Source organism: Trichophyton rubrum (assembly GCF_000151425.1).
Source record: "Trichophyton rubrum CBS 118892 genomic scaffold supercont2.15, whole genome shotgun sequence".
In the NCBI taxonomy this organism is placed as follows: Eukaryota; Fungi; Ascomycota; class Eurotiomycetes; order Onygenales; family Arthrodermataceae; genus Trichophyton; species Trichophyton rubrum.
This window is the reverse complement of record NW_003456414.1, coordinates 17,531-38,126: the sequence shown is the minus strand read 5'-3', so window position 1 is coordinate 38,126 and position 20,596 is coordinate 17,531. Positions and strand designations below refer to the sequence as shown.

Below are 20,596 nucleotides of genomic sequence, written 5' to 3'. Positions count from 1 at the left end.
TCAAAATCATGTGGTATGAGATTGCTTAATTCGCGGTACTTTTGCATACTCTCAAGATATTCACTCTGGAGAACAGTGGTACAGGGACGAGACGGAGCTTGACCTCAAGGGTCTCCTGTGCACCTCTAGCGAATAACCCAGTATTTTTGCAAACTCGTCCCGTGACAATGGTCTTGGACTGGTGTGCGGGAGCATTTGGCGTTGGTGAGGCGGAGGCCAAAACCCAGGAAAGCATTCCCTGACCGACTAGGGGAGTTTCATATTCAGAATAGTCGTACGCATAGACCGTGTAATCTCGCCCGAGCTTTGCAACCAATTCAGGGCTAAGAGGCGTGTTAGAAAAAAAAAAAAAAATCTCCCAAAGAGAGGAAATGCAGTTGCCTTACCTTGCCGAGACAATGGTTTGAATGCAAGTTTTTAGCTCAATCACGCCAACCTGTGTTGTTTCATCAAGATAGGCAGTTTGGATATCTAAAATATGCGGCCACCTGGCAAGACAGTTGGTTTTACTTTCGTTATCGAACGTGTAGAGGACCTTTACTATAGAGAAGATCAGTATTCACGACTCAGTCCATGGGCCACCTGGAAATACTCACGCCTCATAGGCCGAACAGAGATTCCCTCCTCGTTTTCCATATTTTTGACTGCAAAGTCGGGTATCAGAAGGAGTCACAGGAAATTAAGGCGAAGAAATCCTCTCTGGTGTTGGCTGCTTCGAGGAAGCTAGAGGGTAGCAGTCGGCGGGTGCAAACAGAAACGAATCGATAGCCTCAGTGAATGAGTTACTGCATAAGGTTGATGTCTGTGCCTGGTAGCCTGGCAGGCTTCATAACGTGAGGACTGCAGCGAAGTGTAAATATGGCAATGTCAGGATTGGCAGAGTTGCCAGTAATCGGAACATGTATCTAATGAGAACGAGGACAAAAAAGAACAAATGAAAAAGATGAAAGCAACCCCTTCAATGGTCTCCCTCTCACGCGAGCTCAGCCTAGCAACCGCGTGTGTGTGGAAAAGAGGGAGAAGAAGAGGAAGAGCAGGAAGACGTTGGAGGCGGAGAAGACGAGGTTGGAGTTATAGACGATCGAAAGTCGTGAAGCCAAACGCGATATTCGAGATTGCTGACCTAATCGCGTGTGAATGGGAAGCAGATTTCCTGATACGGACTAGTGACGCGCCAGGTCCAACGCGCCTTCAGGGTTGGAAAAATAAGCCGCCGACGTGTGACACGCTAACCAGAATCGGACATGAAGCTTGGCGATTATCTAATAATCACGTGATATAAGAAAGCTTTAGGGCTTGTTGACTTTTTTTGCTGCGAAGACGCAGGAGGAAGACGAACGCAAAGAAGAAGAACCGGAAGCAAGGAAAAGACGTCGACACGAAGGAGCGTACCGTTGCTGCCCTTTTATAGCTTTTCCGAAGATGTCTGACACCAAGATTCAGTAAGCAGGCTCCCATTCACAGTCGAATCAGATGACTCAACCGGTCCTCCCCCCCGCGCAATAGACGGCCTTGCTGCTACAGCGCATTGCCGCATACCTGCTAACATCTGGCTCTTGTACTCTAGAGATCTGCTTAACAAGCCTCGCAGTGAGCTGACGTACGTTCCATTGGTCCTTTGAATGCCCCAAACTATTCTTCCCGTCAAACTTGAAGCCATCACCAACCTCAACCACACCACTGCCAGACAACTACTATTGCTCTGTTTTTGGCATCCGAACCCGTTCCAGCTCGCTTTGTTCCTTGCGCAATGAATTAATAATGGCGATGGGCGATGAGTTAACCTAGTACGCGCTATAGTGAATACGAAGTTTCTGTTCTCGAAGAACATGAGCTCACCACCGGTCCGCTTTCAATCCTCCAGACAGCTACCCGTGCCCACTCGCAGGTCTTGATCTCGTGTCGGAACAACCGCAAGCTACTTGCGCGTGTAAAGGCTTTTGATCGTCACTGTAACATGGTACTAGAGAACGTCAAGGAGATGTGGACTGAGAAGCCCAAGGGTGGTAAGGGTAAAGGCGTCAATAAAGATCGTTTCATCAGCAAGATGTATGTCTACGCAAAACTTGCCCGGACCTTCCCTTTTCACGGTATATGCGATGACACTAAACTTACTCGACCATATAGGTTCTTGAGAGGCGATTCAGTTATCCTGGTACTTCTGAGTTGAGCTTCGTTTTGGTCTTTTCTTAGCTCTACACTACGCGGTCCGCACACATTCGCCAATCTGTCACCTCCGTATGACTTAGACTCCCGCCTACTTAGATCTCTCCACCCCAAAGCGGTAATCAGGATGCAACAAATCGCTCTGGCGTCGCGGGAGACGGGCCTGGCCCGCAAAGTGATGCCTTGCTTCCATATTAAAGCTATGTTATGGAAGTCACTAATCCAGCATGTCGGCGTCTTTGGCGTTTCTTGTTTCCCTCCTGTCCTTCTCAAAATCCGTACGTACCGTTTTGATTTGCGATTTCTTTTTCACATGGAGTCCGCGGTGGGATGAACCGGATATTCTGCACCGGTCCTTTGTTACACTTGGCGGAAGGTCAGGGTTTATGTGATATAGTACCCCTGGAGAAGACATGAAATCCCTAGAATATGATGAAACATACAGCCTTGATTGATAAAGGCGAAGTGAACATTGCGACTCTTTCCCTTTCGCACCTTATTTGAGCCTTCAGCTTGTGGCTCAGTTAGTCACGTGCTACATCAAAGCATATACCCCCCAAGTTTACGAAGTAGCTAGTAAGACGGAGTTTTCAAAAGTATTAATATGGAGGTAGTATATCGACATTATATACACGCGAAAACAAAGATACCAATGATTGATACAAAGAGTAATGCCAGAAATGAGGGGTGGGGGAAGTAAAGGGAGAGGGGAATGACCCGAATTAACTCAGATATTAGTCGCCGTCGCCATATTATTCACTAGATATTATACCCAAGATGAAAATGCGAAAGGAAACGCCAAAAGAAGAAATATAGATGAGATGATCATATACCCTCAGCTACACCGTTCAGGAACTCACTGAGACCATATGCACCAGGGTCAGGGATCTTGCCAACCCACTCGTCCTCACCACCAACGTACACAGCCCTTCCAAGGCTGGCTTTCATCATCTTGGTAGACTCAGCGCCCTGGCTCGCTGCCTCAGCTGCTTTTCGGATATCTTCTGTTTCAATTAAGGTGCTGATAAAGGGTGACAATGCGTCCATAAGAGTTCGGTCACCAGGCTGGGCAGGCGTGTATTTGGCCAGGGCCTTGAGGGAGTGCTGGAGCGCATTAGCCCATATCTTTGATGTTACAGTGGCAGGGGTAGATTTGTCTTGTGCACGGAGGCCATGGGCAAGGGCATTAAGGAAGATGGCGTAGATGGCACCGCTGGTGCCGTCCATGGTGTTTTCGACGACGTCAATGATGCGATGCAAGGTAGCGAGAATGTCGGGCGTGAGGGGCGTGGAGGAGTCATTAATTTCTTTGAGAATGGCTTCTGCACCGCGCTGGAGCCCAATTCCACAATCACCGTCTCCGACTATAGTGTCATAGCGGGTGACAAGGGGTTCCGCTTTAATAACTCGGTCAAGTCCCGAGGAAAGAACCTTTTTGAGGATTGCAGGATCAACTGTTATAGCCGAGTTAGCTGGGTACATATAGTTAGATGCAGCTAAGGAGAAGGTACATACGGTTGAGGTTTGAGGGCTTCTCGACAGCACGGGGGCTGCTTGCTGACTCGAAGGAGGCGGACGTTTGATTGTCCCAAGTGGAGGTTCGGATTGGGGCAGCCCAGCCAACTGCCTCTGAGGGAGCATCTAATAGTTCGAGAAGCGATTTGCCTGCACCCAGTCCGGTGTCCACTAGACGGAGTAGAGAGATACTAAAACCCATACCATTGAGACTGGTCAAGAACGTGCCCTGAATCGTCCTCACAGGCTTAATTTTGTAATCTCTTTCTAACTGAAGGACCACTTCAGCGGTAAGGGCAGACAACTCTAGTGTGCTCACGCCTCCTAGGTTGTTGATGAGAAGGGCAAAACTTTCCGAGGAGCTGTACTTGAGGAAGGCTCGCTCCTTATCATTTTGGTCAAGCATCTGCTTGAGCATGGTCTGTATCATTTCTTCTACAGTGACCTTCATACGGTGGGAACCAGGCTCGTTATGAATGCCCATACCGACCTCTACCTCGCCGTGGGGTACCAGGTCGTCTGAATTCGGGTCTGGCATGCCTCGGCCTGGGACATGGACATGTTCCAGAGAAGAGCCAACGGAGACAAGGTTGCTATTGGCAAGTTGAGCTGTAGCATAAACCTCTTCCAGAGACGCACTTAACACATATATTAGCATCGAATCAGATATGCAGGATGAAAGAGAGGGATCAACACTCACCCTGTCTCAGCAAGAGCACCGACGATCTTCAGAACCATGACACCACCACCGATTCCTCTTCTGCCAACCTTTCCGCCCTTCTCACGACCAACACCAACGTCATCACTGATAGCGAAGAATTCGGTCTTGATGCCCGCCGCGTTACCCTTTTCAGCAGCGAGCCCAAAATTCATGACGTCACCGGTATAGTTCATGACAATAACAAGGACGCCCTTGGAGCCATCAACTCGTTGCAGCAGGGCCCTCCTGACCTGCTCGGCAGACGGAGAAGCAAAGATGGTGCCGGCCACCGACGCCGTTAACATCCCCTTGCCTACAAAGCCGGCAAAGGCAGGTTCATGTCCGGAGCCGCCACCAGAAATGATGGATACCTTGGACTCGGTATCCTTACATGGTCGACGGTAGATGATCTTGTTTTGTCTGTCGAAGGCCAGGGAAGGGTTGGTTAGGGTAAGGGAGTGAAGGGCCGAATTGACCAGGTGAGTTGGGTCCGAGAAGAAGTGTTTAGCTAGAGAGACCGTCAGCATAGATCCTGGACACCTTCCAGCTCAAAATTATCAGCTTCCTTACTCTGCATGGTGATGGCGGTATGGCTTTCCCTCCTGCTGTAGGACGCTCCGCCTATGGACGAGTTGTCTGGGTGTTTGCGCAATCCGACAGGTGCTATCTGACAATCAGACCGGGTTCTCACAGAATAAAAAGACAGGTACAACTGCTCAGGAGTAAGAATATAGTACAGAGAAGAAGACTGGTGTGCCTGAAGGAGTAGAAAAAAGAGCGCGAATGTGCTGGTGACCGGCTGACCTTTGTAGTGCTGGCCTGATACATACGACCCGGCCATCGGGGCGAGGCCCGACAAGCCAGGAGGGGCAAACAGCTGCCGGCAGCCATAGCATCAGCACAGCGCAAGCTTCGGGTGGGACAAGCCAAGGTACATGCGACTCCGGTCGAGGAACATGCTTCGACTGCTGCGGGATCTAAAAAAAAATAAAAGAAAAAAAAAAAGGGTCGAGAGAGAGCGTGATGCGTTGGAATAAAAAGCAAAGATGAGACGAAAGCTGTTGGTTTGGTGGCGGGTGGGCCTGTTACAGCGCTTCGGGGAAAACTCCAGCCTTAACTCTCTTCCATACAGCTTAGACTACAGGTTCAACTACCCCAGACGGACGTCGAGCCGAGCAAGCATGTTACTAACCATGTCGGCCAGGGCATAATGAGGGCGAGCTATGCTTCGTAGGCCACTGGCAGCATCGGCCGCTGGGCGCCGGGCCACGCCGGACAGCGGCGCAGCCTCGATGCCAGCGCTGCCCAGGCGCTCATGGCTTTCACTGCTGGATCGCTTGGGCGTCGCCGTCGGCAGTCCCGGCTTACCGGATCGGGAAGTGCCGGTGATTTCGGCTTCTAGAGCTGTTCAGGAGTATAAGAAAAAGGGGGAAAAAGAAAAAGTCGGCCGAATATCGCAGCTTGATAGCGGGTGCTTGTCCAGTCAGTTGGCTGGATGGGCCATGGCAAAAGAGAAGAAGGAGACTAGTTCTTGAGAAAATAACAAATATGGCCCTGGAGGGAGAAGCTTGATTGATCATCTGATGCTTCGAGATCCAGCTGATAATGCGTCGCAGTTAGTATACATAATACTTCAAGGGCCTGGACCGGCGGCATCACGTAATTGACTAAATATAGGAGAAAGGCGTTGTGGAAACAGTGTGGAGGTAGCTGAGAGATCAGTAGTCAACGAGCGTATATTCTTATTCCGTGAGATGAAAAAGTGCATGTCTTTCCCCGTAAAACTCCGCTCAAAATGCACCAAAAGAGGGTGGTTTGTTTGTCATTCTTGGATGTTTTATTTTCTTTATTTCTTTTCTTTGAGCCCATTCGTGTCGATTCCTGGAAATTCGTAGGAGATGGTGATCAAATTTTGGAACAAGCTGTGTGTTGGTCTAGGCAATATACTTGTACCGGTTGTTATCTTCTCGTTCAATGTAGTCCTTCTCAATGAGCCTGGCATACATGTGTCAGCAAAGCATTTTCTATTATCAGTCAGCAGAGAGTTCAAGGCTTACTTGTCAATGTTTTTCTTGATGTCGCCAAGCTCGAGCTGACCGCGATTCTTGGTTGCTTTGATTACTTCAGCTACCAGGTCTGAATGCGTAATGGTCTTGCGGCTTTTCATGATCCGTACGATCGCAGCCTGTGTCTCAAAGTGTCGGTCTGCGGCAACACGCTCGTGTGTCGTCTTGTTCTCCTGTTTGGTTTCCTTCAGCTGGATCTGGTTGATCTTGATCCGCATCTTTTGGTCCTCAAACTTGGCATTGTACGCAAACACGTCTCCCTCGTTGACCTCTTTGCCTTTGGGCTTTTTAAGGAGAACGCGGTATTTAGCACATGCTAGGGACTGTAGTGTTCTCTTCAGCTCCACATCCGCTACGAGAAGGAAACTATTGTTAGCATTTGAACGATGTTGTGATCCACCCTAGCTACCCGGGCCAAACGGGAAATAGGAGAGAGGGGAAAAGAGAAGTATCAAAGCTTACTAAGACCAGACGTCTTTTTGATAACATCATACGATAGCGTTTCGGAACCGGCAACGTCGTTGAATAGGAGCAGTACAATAGCCTGGAACGAGCTTACAACCAATTCCTTGTCTCCAAGCGGGAACCGTGCCTTCAATTGACAATGGGCGAGAGTGTGCTTCCAGTGCAGCCTTCGTCCGCTGTATTTGTTATTATAAAATTCTTCAAAATTGTTGATGGCTTGAGATATCGAGTCTGGTATGTTGACGGGCACATCCGGGTAACTCGGCCAGGCAGTTGCAGATATGACATTAACATTGAGATCAATCTTGGGCCGTTCGTTCCTCTCCCGCAGCAGGGCGTTATAAGAGGCCATTTCGTCCCGTGCAAGGTCCATGTCTTTAAACATGGTCTCCAAATTGTGGGTGAAATTGGAGCCGCACTCTGTGTTCTTCTGCGTTAGCCTAGCCCCAAATGCACAATGCGTCGAGACGATACAGACCTGACTTGAGCCTTGAGAGCATGCTCTTCTCTGCTTCATCACTGGCACTCCTGCCCATTAGGAGTCTTCTTGCAAGGTCATTCTTATAAAAGGCTTCGAACACGGCTTTGCCATGCACGAATCGGAAGAGGTCCAAGACTTGATCGAGCTGTTTATTAATTTCTGCATCCTCATCGGTAAGACTGGAGTTACCGGTGATGTCTTCAACTGGACGATTCTGGAGTGCTCTCACTCCTCCCTTGAGCAACAAGTCGACGTGCTTTGCAATCATCTCACCGGGCTTGGGGTTGTCTGTCCCCCAATTAGAATCAGTCTTCTTATGCTGGTTGATAAAAGTTTCAAAGGATTCACGAAGAGTATGGCCGAGTTGTTCGTGATTATGAAACGAAAATCTCCAGATATGATCTAGGCTTTGCTTGAAAGCAAGTAGTCTAGTGACCATTTCAGCCTCACGCGCTTCGTCAAAGACAATGGAGGAACCCTGTTGGACAATATATTTACTAAACGCAGACTTTACATCCACGCCCATACCCTTCCGTTCAAGCATCGAGAACAACCGTTCCAGAGCGGTGGCATTGTTTGCTCGGAGGAGACCAATGAGATCTGTCTCTTGGAGAAGGAACTGTTTTTGATTAGCCATCAGATTATGATCGAGAAGCTCGGCTAACTTCTGTTTGGTCCCTCTGTCGAATGAGAGGAGATCACACCGAGCCATTTCCCGCTCAATGAGCCGATACGACTTTTCCACATAGCTTGCCAAGTCGTCTTCAGCTACATGGGTTGCTGCCCAATATCTATAATATGCCGCTGAAGTCTCGAGCATTGATGGTTCAAATTGACTGGTGTAAATCTTTAAGTCGTGGAAGAGCTTAATAGAGCTTCTTAACAGGGTGGGGTCGGAATAGCTATCCCCCTGTCTATCCAGCTCGATCAGAAGGCATGTCCCCTTGAACACCTTGGATTTCAGGGTCTCGTCAGAAAACACCGATGAACGGAACTGAAGAAGACCCATCTCGTATATAACGGGATTGTTGGGAGAATGCAGGAGAAAGGATTGATCTAGATAGTAGAAAATGGATCGAACCGTCACCTAAGTGAATGACCAGTTAGAGTGGTTATTATTCCATAACTTGTACTTGACGAGGTATAGAAGGACTCACAAGTCGCGCATTCCACTGTGTCCATGCGGCTTCCACGGCCCGCAGTACCCCGGCCTCATCTCCGGATGTGGATTTGGCAAGTAGTGATTCCATGACCGTCCCAGATATATGTTCCATGCAGCGGTCCTTGAGATTTTTCGCCAGATTTGGTGCTCTTCCCTGCCTGCACACATGTTCCACACCTCTGTATAGCTCCTCCAAGGAAAACGGAAGCTTCTCATGGTTGAAAATTGCCGTAAGAGCCGAGTCCAGCTGCGACCACACTTTTTCAAAATAGAGCTGTTGATCGAGTTTGGGAGTGTCACGTAGATTCTTGACTTTCAGTGTCTTTGCACCTGTGTGGGGTGTAAAGCTACTTGGATTGGAAGAATTGAACGGTCTTGCCCTCGCCAGCGGCGCTCGGTTGTCGGCGCGAGCGAAGCCAAACGCACTTCCGTTACTCCCCTTGCCGTCCGAGCTGGTGAACTTATACATCTTGTCGACAGTGATGGGTGCTAGCTCTTCGGACGAGGTTTCGCGGCCAGGATCGCATTCGTTGCGCCGTAGCCGCTTGTTGGACTGCGCCTGCTTGTGGTTCGTGCTGTGGTAGTCTCTGCTAAAAAGATCCGGGATTGTCCGCTGCTTCTGTTCCTGCTCTTCTTGCGATTCGTCTCGGCTTGAGTCTTTGTGTTTCCTTTTACCCATTTGTTTGCGGTTCCCGCCAGAGGAGTGAGTAGGCATTAAGTTTCATCGATATGAGGTAGCCCAGCGGTGGGAAGAACAGGCGCGGCCGGGCAGGACAACCGTGAGAAAGTGGAAGGGTGCTGAGCAGCAGGATAGAATTCTAGCCAACCGCGACCTGCTGGCTGCTTCGCATGCCCGTAGAGCTCTGGCCTGGTGGAGGAAAATGGGGAGGCAGACGGCGGAGATGAAGTCGAAGTTGTCGATTAGAAAGTCGAGCCAGGCCGGCGAAAGCACGTGAAGTCGTGGCTCCTTTGGGCAACCAAACACGACAAACACGTAGAGGTTAGTTAATTTTCTTCCGCGACCTCAGAAATAAAATAAATATAAAACGATCAACGGGGCAACCATATTTCACGCTTTTCTTTTTCTTTTCCTTTCTTTTACCCTCGTATGTTATCATTCGTCCTGTTTATAGATACATAAACTGAGCGCCCTTCATGACTCTAAAGCTACAAAAAATAAAACGAAAACACTGCGGAATCAAAAATACGAAAAATCCGGTGATATCGTGTTACTCCGTACGAGGCATCACATAGAAACTGCAATAGTCCACAGAAGATTACGAGAAGAATTTTGGTTTTGACGTGATGCTGGACTGGCTGTCTTCGTACTATTCAGAAGTGTGTAAGTACAATGCCTCTGGTGCATGAGGATGGTGCGTGTGGATGGGGAAGAGACGGAGGAGAGGGAATGCACTTACGTCCAGAAAGTCGACAGAGGCAATCAATGCAGTGTACGATTTGGCCAGATTGTCTAGGCATTTTTTCATGCTGGGATCATCTGAACTTCCATTCTTTGCGCATCGCTTGAATATGCCAACCATGCTCTGTCTGTTCTCGGAGAGGAATGCTCTCGTCTGGTCACAGATGGCCTGATTGTGCAGCCCTCTAGCGAAGATAGTGGACACAATCACTTGGAGAACAGACAAAAGTAGTTCATAGTATCGCTGAAGTGCGTCACTGTTGTCGATATCTAATAGGAACTCCTGGTTAATAAAGACGGTGACTGGTACTCGGATCTAAGAGTTGAAATTTGCCTCACCTATGCCTATATCTGGATCAGCAGAAAATAGCTGTGATTCCTTCACAGCCTGGAATAAACCAGCATCTAGGAGCTGCGATGCGCCAGCCTTCGTCTGTGAAAGTTGTTGGAGAAGTGATAGTTGGGACTCGTAGAACAGCAACAGCTGTGCGGTATCTAGATAGCAGGCTGTAAGTGAAACAGCCCTGTTTATGGAGCAGAAAATCAGAAGCGTACCTGTAGCTTTGGCATTTCGGAACTCCGAAGGCATTACCCTCAATACGTCTAGGAACATTCCAAGATAGTTGGAGTGGGTAATCAAGTTGACCAGGAGGGAAGAATTTCTCTGCTGGTCAAGGATCCCTAAGAGGTTTAGCAACACCAGGGCAGAGACTCTGCAACTCTCGCTGCTGCCGTACGCATCATCGCAGATAGTTTCCATGAGTGTAGGCCCTGCAGCCTTGACGGTGCTGTGCGCGTGCTCCTTGAATCGGTCATCTGTTGAACTAGATGCTGTAATCCGGGCGAGATGTTTCGAGGATATTTGATATAGAGATTCTCGGAGTGTGATGTTGTCGGACGTTTGCGGGATGCCGCTTGTGCAGACTTGGAACAAGTAGTCCAATCTCTCATCGATCACATCCCCGTTTGTATCGGTGGGTATCTTATCAAGCTTGTCAATGAGAGTCTCACCGAGGTGGGCCAGTTCAATAGCTTCCGCTGGGGTTTCGACTATTGATGACTCAAACTTTGGTAGTATCAGTTGCAGTGTTTGCTGAATGAAGGAAGCCATGTATGTAGGGTCCATTTTGCAAGTGGTAGTAATGATGGTCACTAGATCTGTCCACGCCTTTAAGGCAACAAACCGATTGAATTGAACATAACGGAATTCGTTAGTAGCACTTAAAAATAGTAAAAGTTTCTCCTTCTCAGCCATGATTTGCTCGTTTTGTGATGTCACCACACCATCGGCAACGAGATCCTCTTTCACAAGCTGAAGGAGTTCTTGTAGTGCTTCAATGTCATAAAGTACAACCACTCCGTTTTCCTCCGTCTTCACGCAACTTTCAACGTTGACGCTACCGAAGAACTGCAATTCAGGCCATGTATAAGAAAAGCCGATATCAATATCAGCAAAATCGAAAAGATCAAACAAAGAGGGATGTTCGACGCTCTGGTCACCCTCGACTGATGTTGTTCCCAGAATTGTCCGTAAAGTATCCCTCTGGACAGATGGAGAGCCTTGCTTATACACAGCCCGCACCTCTGTCGTTGCATATTCATAAAGTAGTGTGCGGAGCATGAGCAGCTCAGATAGCGAGCTGGGTGACGATGACAGCCAGAAATCAGGCTCGTTTGTTCGGAAGTCGTCCCATAACGTCTCTGCGGTAACAACTGGTTGAGACATGAAGAGCACTGGTAAAAGTTGACCTGCGCGGAGATGCGGTAAAGTAAGATTAGATGAAAGAGGTGAGGCCCACAGGTTCAGTAAAACTTGGAAACCCAAACGTCTTAGATGTATCATCCAGGATATAACTGCCCCATCCATTCCAAGAGGATAAGCCTTAACAAACTCGAGTATAGAGTGTAAAAGGGAAATCCCATTTTCAAACAAGCCATCTGGTGGGATGTCGAGGGTATTACCAAGGCAGGAGAAACCAAGAAGGAGATGAGCAATTGTTGGCTTCTCAGGAGACATCTTGAGGCACTTATCCAGTAGCTGAAGTAGTCCCATCTTAATAAGGTAGCCGGATGATTCTGGACCACTCTCTAGTTCCCGAATATCTACATCTATTTGGGAGGCTAGTGATCGGGCTACTCGGTCTGCTTCAACATTGGAGTTCAACTGTTCAACCATCTGGTTTGTAGATTGCCATCGAGATGAGATATTTGAAGATTTGTTTAACTTTCTGGAAGCTGACAGCTTTTCCAAAAGAGCCAGTGAAGTTAGCGTCAGTTGAGGATGCCCCGTCCCGCAATAAAGACATAGGTCAGAAATCAACCCTAAGTTATCAATAACACAGTCTTCAAAAGATGCAAGGGTAGAATTGGCGATGTTGAAAGAAGAGTCTTGCCCGGAGCTTTTGATTATTGGTCGAACAATATTGAAGTATGTGGGCTGGTGGTCGAGAATTAGATTCATGATATCAATACTCCGGACCAAGCTGGAAATCAGTATGGAGTCTGAAGAAGCCTTGGACACCCCATCTGCATCTCTGTGGGAGCAAGAAAATAAGACTCTGAGCACATCTTCGTTGAAAAGCCATTCCATAACACGTGAAAATGGATGTAATCGAAGATATGTTGAGAATGTCACTTTCCAGTTTGGCTGTGCGGATATTGACGGCTGACTGACAATGCTAACAAGATTCTCGTTGAAGGACTCTAGAGCAGTAGCAGCAAAATTCATGCAATTCCACTGCAAGAGATGCGACTCCTTGTCTTCAGCCATGACACTTCTGTTTGCGAAAGCCTGGCCCATTACATAATCGACATAAGGCTCAATACCAGGCATTCGGTACGTGGAGCCCAACGACTCAGGGAATGGCAGGGTCAATTGTGAATCCAATGAATCGGATACAGGGCCAACCAGCTGGTTAAGCATTTCAACAAACGCATTCATCTGATCAAAGCTCTCTGTGATGCGTTGGAAAGCATGCCGCTCGTTCCGTACTTGTGGGCTAGACAAGGGGGGTAGCCGAGAAAGTGCCAGTGGAAGAGAGCCTGAGCCAGAGATACAGTTGTCCAGAGAAGTCCACATTTCATTTGAATGGGCTGACGTCCGGTCTATCATTAAACATCGCAGAGTAACAAAGATAGCTGCTCGAAGATGCTGAGGGATTGACGCACCACAAAGAGTGAGAAGTACCGAGATCAGGTTGGTGGTTTGATGTTGCAGAATCCATTCACGAATTTTACTATTCTCCCGGGACAGATGGCTGATGAGACGTAGGTAGCTGGTAAGCATAATTGGGCTCTCGGGCTCCTCAATATCTGGGACTTCCAATTTACGGAGGCGTAGTGTAGAAGACTGGGTCGTCGAGGGGCGCTCAGTAATTCTCACAGCATAGAGTTGAATTTCGGCGAACATTTGAGTCCAGTTCATAGAAGCCGACCTTCGAAACTTTGCAGAAGATAGAGAATCCTCATCAATGAGGAATTTATGTGCCGCGGCCGAGTTCTCTTCCCCACCTGAAATAGAGCATAACATCTCGCAAAATGCACTGGCCCGGGGAACGGTTTGGCGTTTCGATACCCATTGAAGGAATCCGTATAAATTACCGTCAGGGTCCAGCCAAAACTCTTGAGCAGCATCATTCCTGCCGTCGAAGGAGAACGCGATTATAGTTAGTAAACATTCTAAATGCATGCGAACCTCTACGGGACCCCGGTGGAGATTTGGAGAAACTGAGTCCCTGAGCGCAGTAATCTGATCCAATCGCTGGGTATCTTCTTCCGACTTCAGCATTCGGATAGCATCGGGCATGTTTGCAATCAGAGACTCGGTGAATCCTTCGATACTCTCCATGAGTAAGGAATGGAAATATGGCGAGGGAGCGTCGGGTTCGAGAGTCAGGCGGGCCGCATCCTTGAGTAGGAGTGTAACCAGCTCGTTCCTTTCTGCATTTTTCCATCCATCCAAACCAACTCCAGCGCAAATGCTTAGAATAAAGTGAAAACCGCCGTCTTCGAGGGCAGCGAGAAGTGATTTTGATAGCTTGGCGGACTCTTCGGCAGAATTTAAACCTTGAATCGGTCCAGCCGCCGTGCTATCAAAGTACCAGCCACTATACTCCGCTAGCCAAAAGACTATGGTGGCAGCGTGAAACTGGGGGAGTACCCAGCCTTGGGAGTCCTTTGACTCAACAATCACTTTGTGTAAGGATCTTGCGTCTTCAATCCCCTGACCTTCCGATGAGCCATATTGGGAGGCCGCAGTTATGATTGAGGGGACATAATGGACGAGTAGCATGTCAAATTTGTCGACCTTTTTTGTTTTCTCCATGAGTTTGCGGAAGTCTTCAGAGCTTGTGTAGGTGCCTTTGAAGAGGTAGGACACGATGGCTCCTAAAGATTCATGCTGTTTCCCAAGACTTTGCTTTTGATATTCAATAACTTCAAGAATATCAGCTTCCTGAGACTGCCCAACAATTGATGCTTTTTGTATCTGTTCCCCCAAAAGAACCAGCCACTTTTCGATGTCTGTCATCGCGTCCATGCATTTCCTAGCAAATAGCGAGTCATTCCGTAAAGGGCCGTTCTGTATTTCAAGTACCGATGCAACATATTCCTTCATTAAGAGCTGAGTTTCTTCCCGTTCTACCTCAAAAGACTCGTGAAGGATGAGCCTCAGGCACTCTAGAACGAACTCTCTTTGTTCGTGAAAACGGATTATAGAGCTGACGATTGGCGATCGATCTAGCTTCTTAGCATCGGATTGTGCACGAATATAATAGCGCGCAGCCTCAATTTCATCGACGTCCAAAGCATCTGCCACCTGCAATACTTCTTGCTGGAACTCCACGTTGACCTCATATTCGACATCGTCAAGCTTAATTTTGCCTAAAGAAAGCAAGCATCAGCAAAGAGCCGCGAGCATTAGTGTCGCAACGCCTATCCAACCCCAAGATGCCTACCTGAAAGAACAGTCTTTCTGCTGTCGTTGTTTTTGGCTGGCTTGTCTAACAGCCTGCGGAAGTCCTCAAGTGTTGCTTCCAACTCGGCCACAAGCCTCTCTGCATTGGGAAGAGCAAACCTGGACAAGGCTGACAGGTCCTGATATAGGCCCCGTAAGTTGCTAGAACTCTCATCGCCCTCCATTATGAACTCCGCGTGTCGTTGCTGAGGTCCAGGGCGTCCTTTTTTCCAATGTTATTTATTGTTGAAGCAGAAAGATCAAAGTAAGTTTAACTTACTTGAAGGTTAGGGCCAAAAGCCAAACGCGACAAACACGCCAAGGCCGTTTAATTAGACGGGCCAAGCCTAAAAAAGAAACCAGGACGACGTGCGAGGCACAACGCGAACTAACTAGTTAGTAGTTAGTCACCTAATTATTAGCTACACAGCTGAACCAGCGGCTACATTATTAGTTGATTGGAATTGACATGGACGACGATGGAGCTAAGTCTCGCATCGAGTTTTTTCTGAAGTTCAACTTCTAATATTGACATCTTTGGACTGCATTGAAAACAAACGAATGAAATGTCGGCCTGCTGGGGATACCAATCATTAATTATACCTATGAGTTGAGAGCGCCATCATGGGAGAAGTTAGTGTTGATCAGGCAGTCAATTTGATATCCTCTGGGAGGCTCAAAGATCGGATAGATGGACTTGAAGGTGACACCCCAGTTTGTCGTCCGGTGTTAATTGACTGGCTAACTTTTTGTGTAGATCTCAAACACATCTTGCTTCAAAACAGGCGCTCTCCTAGACTGTATGTTATAAAATCGCCAGCAGCTGGGTCCTGTAACCGCATGTGGTGACTTACACTTATCTATAGGGGTTCTTTGAACGATAAAGTATATCACGGTATCTTTGAGACTCTTTTCCGATTTATTGCTATTGAGAAATCGACGTTCAGTAAAGCGAATCGAGCTGTCTCCAAAACGCAAGCAGCAAGCAGACTGGCAAAATGCGCTGGTGTCATTAGAACTGCAGCTGAAGTCTCCCTACGTCGGATTAGGACGAAAACTGTGATTGCTCTTGTTAACCATGTTATTGATTCATTGACAATCCCCGGGGAAGGGTTATGGGAATCTCTAAGTGCAGATTACATAAAAACCCTGCGAGTGATTCTACAATATCCACCCCATGTTGAACATCTTTCCAAAGATGTCTGGTGTGATCTGCTAGAATTCTGCCTCCAGGGCCTTGGACTTGCAGGGGATAGCAACTCGCTACAGATGAGCATCCGGCGAGGCCGATCCATACCACCAGAAGAGTTCAGCCAGAGTAGCCGTTCAACTCCCCATCCAACATCGGCACAATCCTCTTACCCATCGTCTAAACAAGATTCAAGGGGCAGCTCTGAGGACCTTGAAGTCTGCATACAGGTGTTAGTCGCTTGTCCAGGTATGCCAGTGCTCGAGAATGCACCGAAACTACTTCATAATCTTTCAAAATATATAGCTTCACTAAATCCAATGGGAAGCGCACCCCATGCAGCTTTCACTGCTCTTAACACGACCCTCTCTATTGCTATCTTGGAGAACATTACTCTTGTTCAAGATACCCTTTGCGCCGTGATACCTACCATTAGAAGTTATTGGTCTACAAAGTCTGTTGTGCTCAAAGAAGAGATGCTAGCTACCCTTCTTATAGGAAAAGAAATCCTATGCAGAAGAGGCCAAGCTCTCCAGCCGGAATTAGACATCGAAATTATCCAAGGTATCGTAGACAGGTTGCATTCGGAATATGTTCGGCTTCCTGAGAGAGAAGCCCTGCAGGTTGACGATTTAATTTTCTCCCACCACATTATTCCTATGCATGTTGGCCTTCAGTTTATCTCACCAAATACAGGAGTCTCGAAAGTCATGCAGAATTGGACAATTTTGTCACTCATAGCGGCATTCTCAAGGCTTATTGACAATTATCACTCACGCGAGAAACGTGACTTGGCGGAAGAAAAGTCCTTGAATAAAAAGCAGCATCTTCTTTCTAGAATTGATGATATTCTGATGGATGCTTCAAGACCTACTGGGAATAATCGTATTTGTGCGTTACAACTCATACCATTCATCGTATCAGAAACAGAGCCAGAAGTCGGACGCCTCTCTACACTCCTTGGGCAACTAATTAAAAATACCCTCGATGACAATGTTGTGGTCGCTTCTTGGAGTATTGTTGCAATTACCAGGTAAGTTGCACTATTATACCTTGTCAGTATTGCACTATTAACTCGTGTACACAGTCTTACTCTCTGCCGGCACGCCAAATCTGATCAGATCAAGGAAACTTGGCTTCAAGCATGGGAATTAGGTGTACGAAATATATCCTCTCCAGCTATCTCGCGAGCCGTCTGTCATTTTATGGCTGTATCCATTCACTCTAAGTTGTTGAGCTACTCGGATATTGCTCGAACACTCGATTCCCTGGTGTCTTCCGCAGACATGAACGGTCCTGCAAACCTCAACGATTCGTCCTTGAATCTTTGGGTCAATGTTTTAGAACTGTGGTCGGAGGTAAATGCTACACAGAGCCAAAGCCTTGTTAAACAAGCTTGTGGGTGGCTAAAAAATAAATGGGTTCTAGGTATAGTATCTACGTTGTCTAATTAATGGATCAATGCTAATTTTCGGCGAATACTACAGTCCCGACAGACAGAGTTCAAACCAGCCATATGGCAACTTTTGCTCGGCCCTTTCCTCTCCTTGGCATTTTACTGTCATGTTTTGGAGCGTCCATACCGAACCCAGATTTATCCTCTACAGGCCCAGTAAATCGCATCTCTAGGGTTTGGATGCATTTACAACATCATGCAAAAATTCTCGATTACTTGACACTCACGGACAAGAAAACGACTGTTCATTCAGAAATAGTGGGTAATGTACCAATCTATGTCGCTACTAGACACCACCCTTCCGAGACTCTGGTTCTTGACCTCTTACAGTATAAAATTGATACCTTTCATCAGGTGTGGGCTGCTCTCTGCACTGATAAGGGGCATCATATCACTGTGGAGATTATCCAAGTCCTTACCTCTCTATGCGTCATCTCTATAATCATGATGGAGTTCATACCGCAATCATTAAGGAGCCAGCACACCCAAGATTCCGTTCTTAAACTTTGGGCGAGTTTATGTGATAAATTTTCCAAGGATGAGGAGCACCTAAATACATGTTTAGAGGTGTTAGCTCCTATTGTTCTCTCGTTGAAAGCTCCATTTGACTCGAAGGATATCATTTTGCGTGGCCTAGTCCGGATGAGTGTGCTACTCGTCCCTATACTGGAAAGAGATAGACAATCCGATGAAATCAATTCGCAAGCAAGTGATGCTATGGATGTTGACACGGATTTCCCATCCCAACGGCCCGCGGCCATGGAGTCGAGTCTTATTTCAAAGATACACCGAAGTGACAGCGTTGTCTCACTATTTCCAGATAGCGCCTCCGTTCGAATTGCGACCTCTATTCAGCTTATGGTAATCTGCAAAATCCGCCTAGCTGAGGAACCATGTTTACTCCTTGATGGCCCACTGATAGGATACCTCACAACTTTAACTGAAACAGAAATCCTCGTCGGATGGAAATATGTCATTGACATCTTCAAAGGACGGCCAGATGTCTCCAGGGCTAATGCTTGCAGAGTTATAGAATATTTTGGAGAAAAGTGTCTAGAGTCCTATCAGCTCGAAGGGTGCGAGTCCGCAATTTGCGCTTGCATTAGCCTAGTGGGTTGCTTTGTAAACCTTTGGACTGGAAATGAACGGGACGATCTGTTTGAGTCTGCATCTGAGCTTTATGCATGGTTTACTGACGTTTTATTGGGAGAAGGCCTCGGGTCCTCAAAAGTACTTATAAGACTTTCCGATCTATCAGAGGCCATCCTACGAGCAAACCCTTCTCACCTGAAGGAGACCCGACAGGCCTCTCCTCGAACTACCCTTTTCAGAATACTTCGGGATGGCGACCTGGTAGTAAAATTTCATATATCACAACTTATACCGGATATCTTCAGTCGGTTCGTACTAAAAGAACATGATGCTATTCTTGAAGATGTGATCGACAGGTTACCCCAGGATTCAACGTGGGCTGAAGGAATTGCATTGCGTCTATACCTCTTTGCGCAGCTTGCGTCCCGTTGGCATACACTTCTTCGCCAGAGTATTTACCGCATTTTTGAGACTTCTGGGAATGTTCCAACATCTATTCCTCATGCAAAAGCCTGCCTCCAGGAGATTTCTGTAGAACTTGGCTTGGATGGTCCTAAGGAAGTATTTCAGCTATTTACGCCACAGATCCTTTACACTTGGATGGACAAAGAGTCCGTGACTGATATTCCATTTGCTGTGTTTGGGTATCCTACGCTTCGTGAGCTTCTTGTTGACATACAAGACGAAGTTGTAGGCCAAACTGCAATGAGAGAAAAGGAGGATGATAAGAAAGCTATAGAGGTTTGTCTAGAGAGAACATTCGAGGATTTATTATGCGAATCGTTCTATAAGGCTGAGGCATACAGTGTCGCTCGTGACATTAGCATGCCCCCTTCACAAGAGGCAGGGGCCAAAGGAGCAGAACGTGGGATGATTAACCTTCTTGGGAAAGAGAAATTTTTCCAACTATCAGAGAGATATTTCCCTCAGACAGTCGCTACTCTCTTTGGTAGCATCGATCAAACGGAACAGATTCAGAGGGCATTTGAGAAACGGCCTACATTTCATCATGCATTAGTAGCCTGGCAAAACATACATGAACGGAGCCATTCAGCGTCAGCCCTTCCTCTCAGTCAGCAACCTTGCTTCCGTGCAAGGTACCTTCTCGATGAAATTGAATTTTTGTGCAAGAGGAGTGGTTTTGACATTGAAACTATGTGGACTCCGTCCCTAGTTTGTTTCGTTGCAAGAACACTTTTGGACTCGACGCACGCGGCCCTTGGTTCGCTGCATACGTGTTCAGTTATCCGCAAACTCAAGATCTTGATTTGTGTGGCGGGTCAAATATTACTATATGATTATCCATTTGAGATGCTTTTACGTGGATTAAGCCCCTTCCTTACGGATTTTCATTGCGCAGAGGATGCGATTGGCCTGGTTTGGTATCTAATTGAAAATGGCAAGGCATATCTTTCTGACAATCCTTCATTTACTGCCGGTCTAGCTGTTTCAATATTGGCATCTCTTCGAGAATTCTTGTCTGCACCTCAAGCGAGCACTACCCAAAGAGCTCACTTCAAGGCCACACTCGCCAAAGCGCATGAGTTCCACCTTTGGTTCTCGGACTTTCTCAAAACATATAGCCCCTCAGCAGAATATAGCACTCTCGATGGACCGTCTACGGAGTCTTTACGCAGGATAATCCATGCATCTCAGAATATTCAACTTGTCGGGAACGGTATTAAGGGGACATACGAAAGTGAGCTTATTCTAGAGCTGTTGGGTGATAAAATCTCAGGACGGAACCTGTTAACAGCCCACACGAGTAATCTCGTCTTATCACAACTATGTGGTAGCTTCCAGAGGCCGGACACTTTCCGAGATGATGTTTTGGGTGAGGGTGCCGTTGCTGCCTCCCATGCAATGACATTATGGTCCTCCGTCGAAAATCGAACTCTGGGCAAATCATTTCGTCTGTGGCTAGCCCGAG

General features: G+C 47.3%; 7 protein-coding genes across 15 annotated transcripts in view; 2 read left to right on the top strand and 5 right to left on the bottom strand.

Annotated features, from left to right (window-relative positions):
* Window positions 1-25: 25 nt before the first annotated feature.
* Window positions 26-636, bottom strand: TERG_12689 (uncharacterized protein; the record flags this gene model as incomplete). Its single annotated transcript, XM_003230933.2, has 3 exons — window positions 26-323; window positions 387-540; window positions 597-636. 3 exons carry the CDS (start codon window positions 634-636, stop codon window positions 26-28), a joined length of 492 nt encoding a protein of 163 aa, XP_003230981.2.
* Window positions 637-1,422: 786 nt separating this feature from the next.
* On the top strand, window positions 1,423-2,170 carry TERG_08456 (uncharacterized protein; the record flags this gene model as incomplete). Of its 2 annotated transcripts, XM_003230932.2 has the most annotated exons (4): window positions 1,423-1,442; window positions 1,568-1,600; window positions 1,801-2,049; window positions 2,128-2,170. In XM_003230932.2, 4 exons carry the CDS (start codon window positions 1,423-1,425, stop codon window positions 2,168-2,170), a joined length of 345 nt encoding a protein of 114 aa, XP_003230980.1. The 2 variants fall into 2 exon arrangements, with proteins under 2 accessions (XP_003230980.1, XP_047604949.1); XM_047748956.1 differs by having other exon boundaries at window positions 1,801-2,170.
* Window positions 2,171-2,991: 821 nt separating this feature from the next.
* On the bottom strand, window positions 2,992-4,958 carry TERG_08455 (dihydroxyacetone kinase; the record flags this gene model as incomplete). Of its 3 annotated transcripts, XM_003230931.2 has the most annotated exons (4): window positions 2,992-3,620; window positions 3,682-4,319; window positions 4,382-4,889; window positions 4,952-4,958. In XM_003230931.2, 4 exons carry the CDS (start codon window positions 4,956-4,958, stop codon window positions 2,992-2,994), a joined length of 1,782 nt encoding a protein of 593 aa, XP_003230979.1. The 3 variants fall into 3 exon arrangements, with proteins under 3 accessions (XP_003230979.1, XP_047604948.1, XP_047607550.1); XM_047748955.1 differs by lacking the exon at window positions 4,952-4,958 and having other exon boundaries at window positions 4,382-4,908; XM_047750580.1 differs by lacking the exons at window positions 4,382-4,889; window positions 4,952-4,958 and having other exon boundaries at window positions 3,682-4,339.
* Window positions 4,959-6,315: 1,357 nt separating this feature from the next.
* On the bottom strand, window positions 6,316-7,297 carry TERG_12688 (uncharacterized protein; the record flags this gene model as incomplete). The annotated part of the gene is made up of 3 exons (XM_003230930.2): window positions 6,316-6,376; window positions 6,439-6,799; window positions 6,910-7,297. The coding sequence occupies 3 exons, from the start codon at window positions 7,295-7,297 to the stop codon at window positions 6,316-6,318; spliced, it is 810 nt and encodes a 269-aa protein (XP_003230978.2).
* A 55-nt stretch (window positions 7,298-7,352) lies between these two features.
* Window positions 7,353-8,402, bottom strand: TERG_12687 (uncharacterized protein; the record flags this gene model as incomplete). The annotated part of the gene is made up of 1 exon (XM_047751613.1): window positions 7,353-8,402. One exon carries the CDS (start codon window positions 8,400-8,402, stop codon window positions 7,353-7,355), a length of 1,050 nt encoding a protein of 349 aa, XP_047607549.1.
* A 1,430-nt stretch (window positions 8,403-9,832) lies between these two features.
* TERG_08453 (uncharacterized protein) lies at window positions 9,833-15,114 on the bottom strand (the record flags this gene model as incomplete). 6 transcript variants are annotated; one of them, XM_003230929.1, is made up of 5 exons in its annotated part: window positions 9,833-9,883; window positions 9,974-10,245; window positions 10,315-10,470; window positions 10,531-14,856; window positions 14,931-15,114. In XM_003230929.1, the coding sequence occupies 5 exons, from the start codon at window positions 15,112-15,114 to the stop codon at window positions 9,833-9,835; spliced, it is 4,989 nt and encodes a 1,662-aa protein (XP_003230977.1). The 6 variants fall into 6 exon arrangements, with proteins under 6 accessions (XP_003230977.1, XP_047607545.1, XP_047607546.1 ...); XM_047750576.1 differs by having other exon boundaries at window positions 10,315-14,856; XM_047750577.1 differs by lacking the exon at window positions 9,833-9,883 and having other exon boundaries at window positions 9,884-10,245.
* Window positions 15,115-15,553: 439 nt separating this feature from the next.
* TERG_08452 (uncharacterized protein) overlaps window positions 15,554-20,596 on the top strand; it is a gene marked incomplete at both ends in the record, with an annotated part of 9,176 nt that continues 4,133 nt past the window's right edge. The window contains 5 exons of the mRNA XM_047748953.1: window positions 15,554-15,632; window positions 15,687-15,729; window positions 15,796-17,151; window positions 17,206-17,516; window positions 17,606-20,582. Of these exons, the coding sequence (XP_047604946.1) occupies window positions 15,554-15,632; window positions 15,687-15,729; window positions 15,796-17,151; window positions 17,206-17,516; window positions 17,606-20,582 (4,766 nt within the window). The remainder of the gene's footprint in view (window positions 15,633-15,686; window positions 15,730-15,795; window positions 17,152-17,205; window positions 17,517-17,605; window positions 20,583-20,596) is intronic.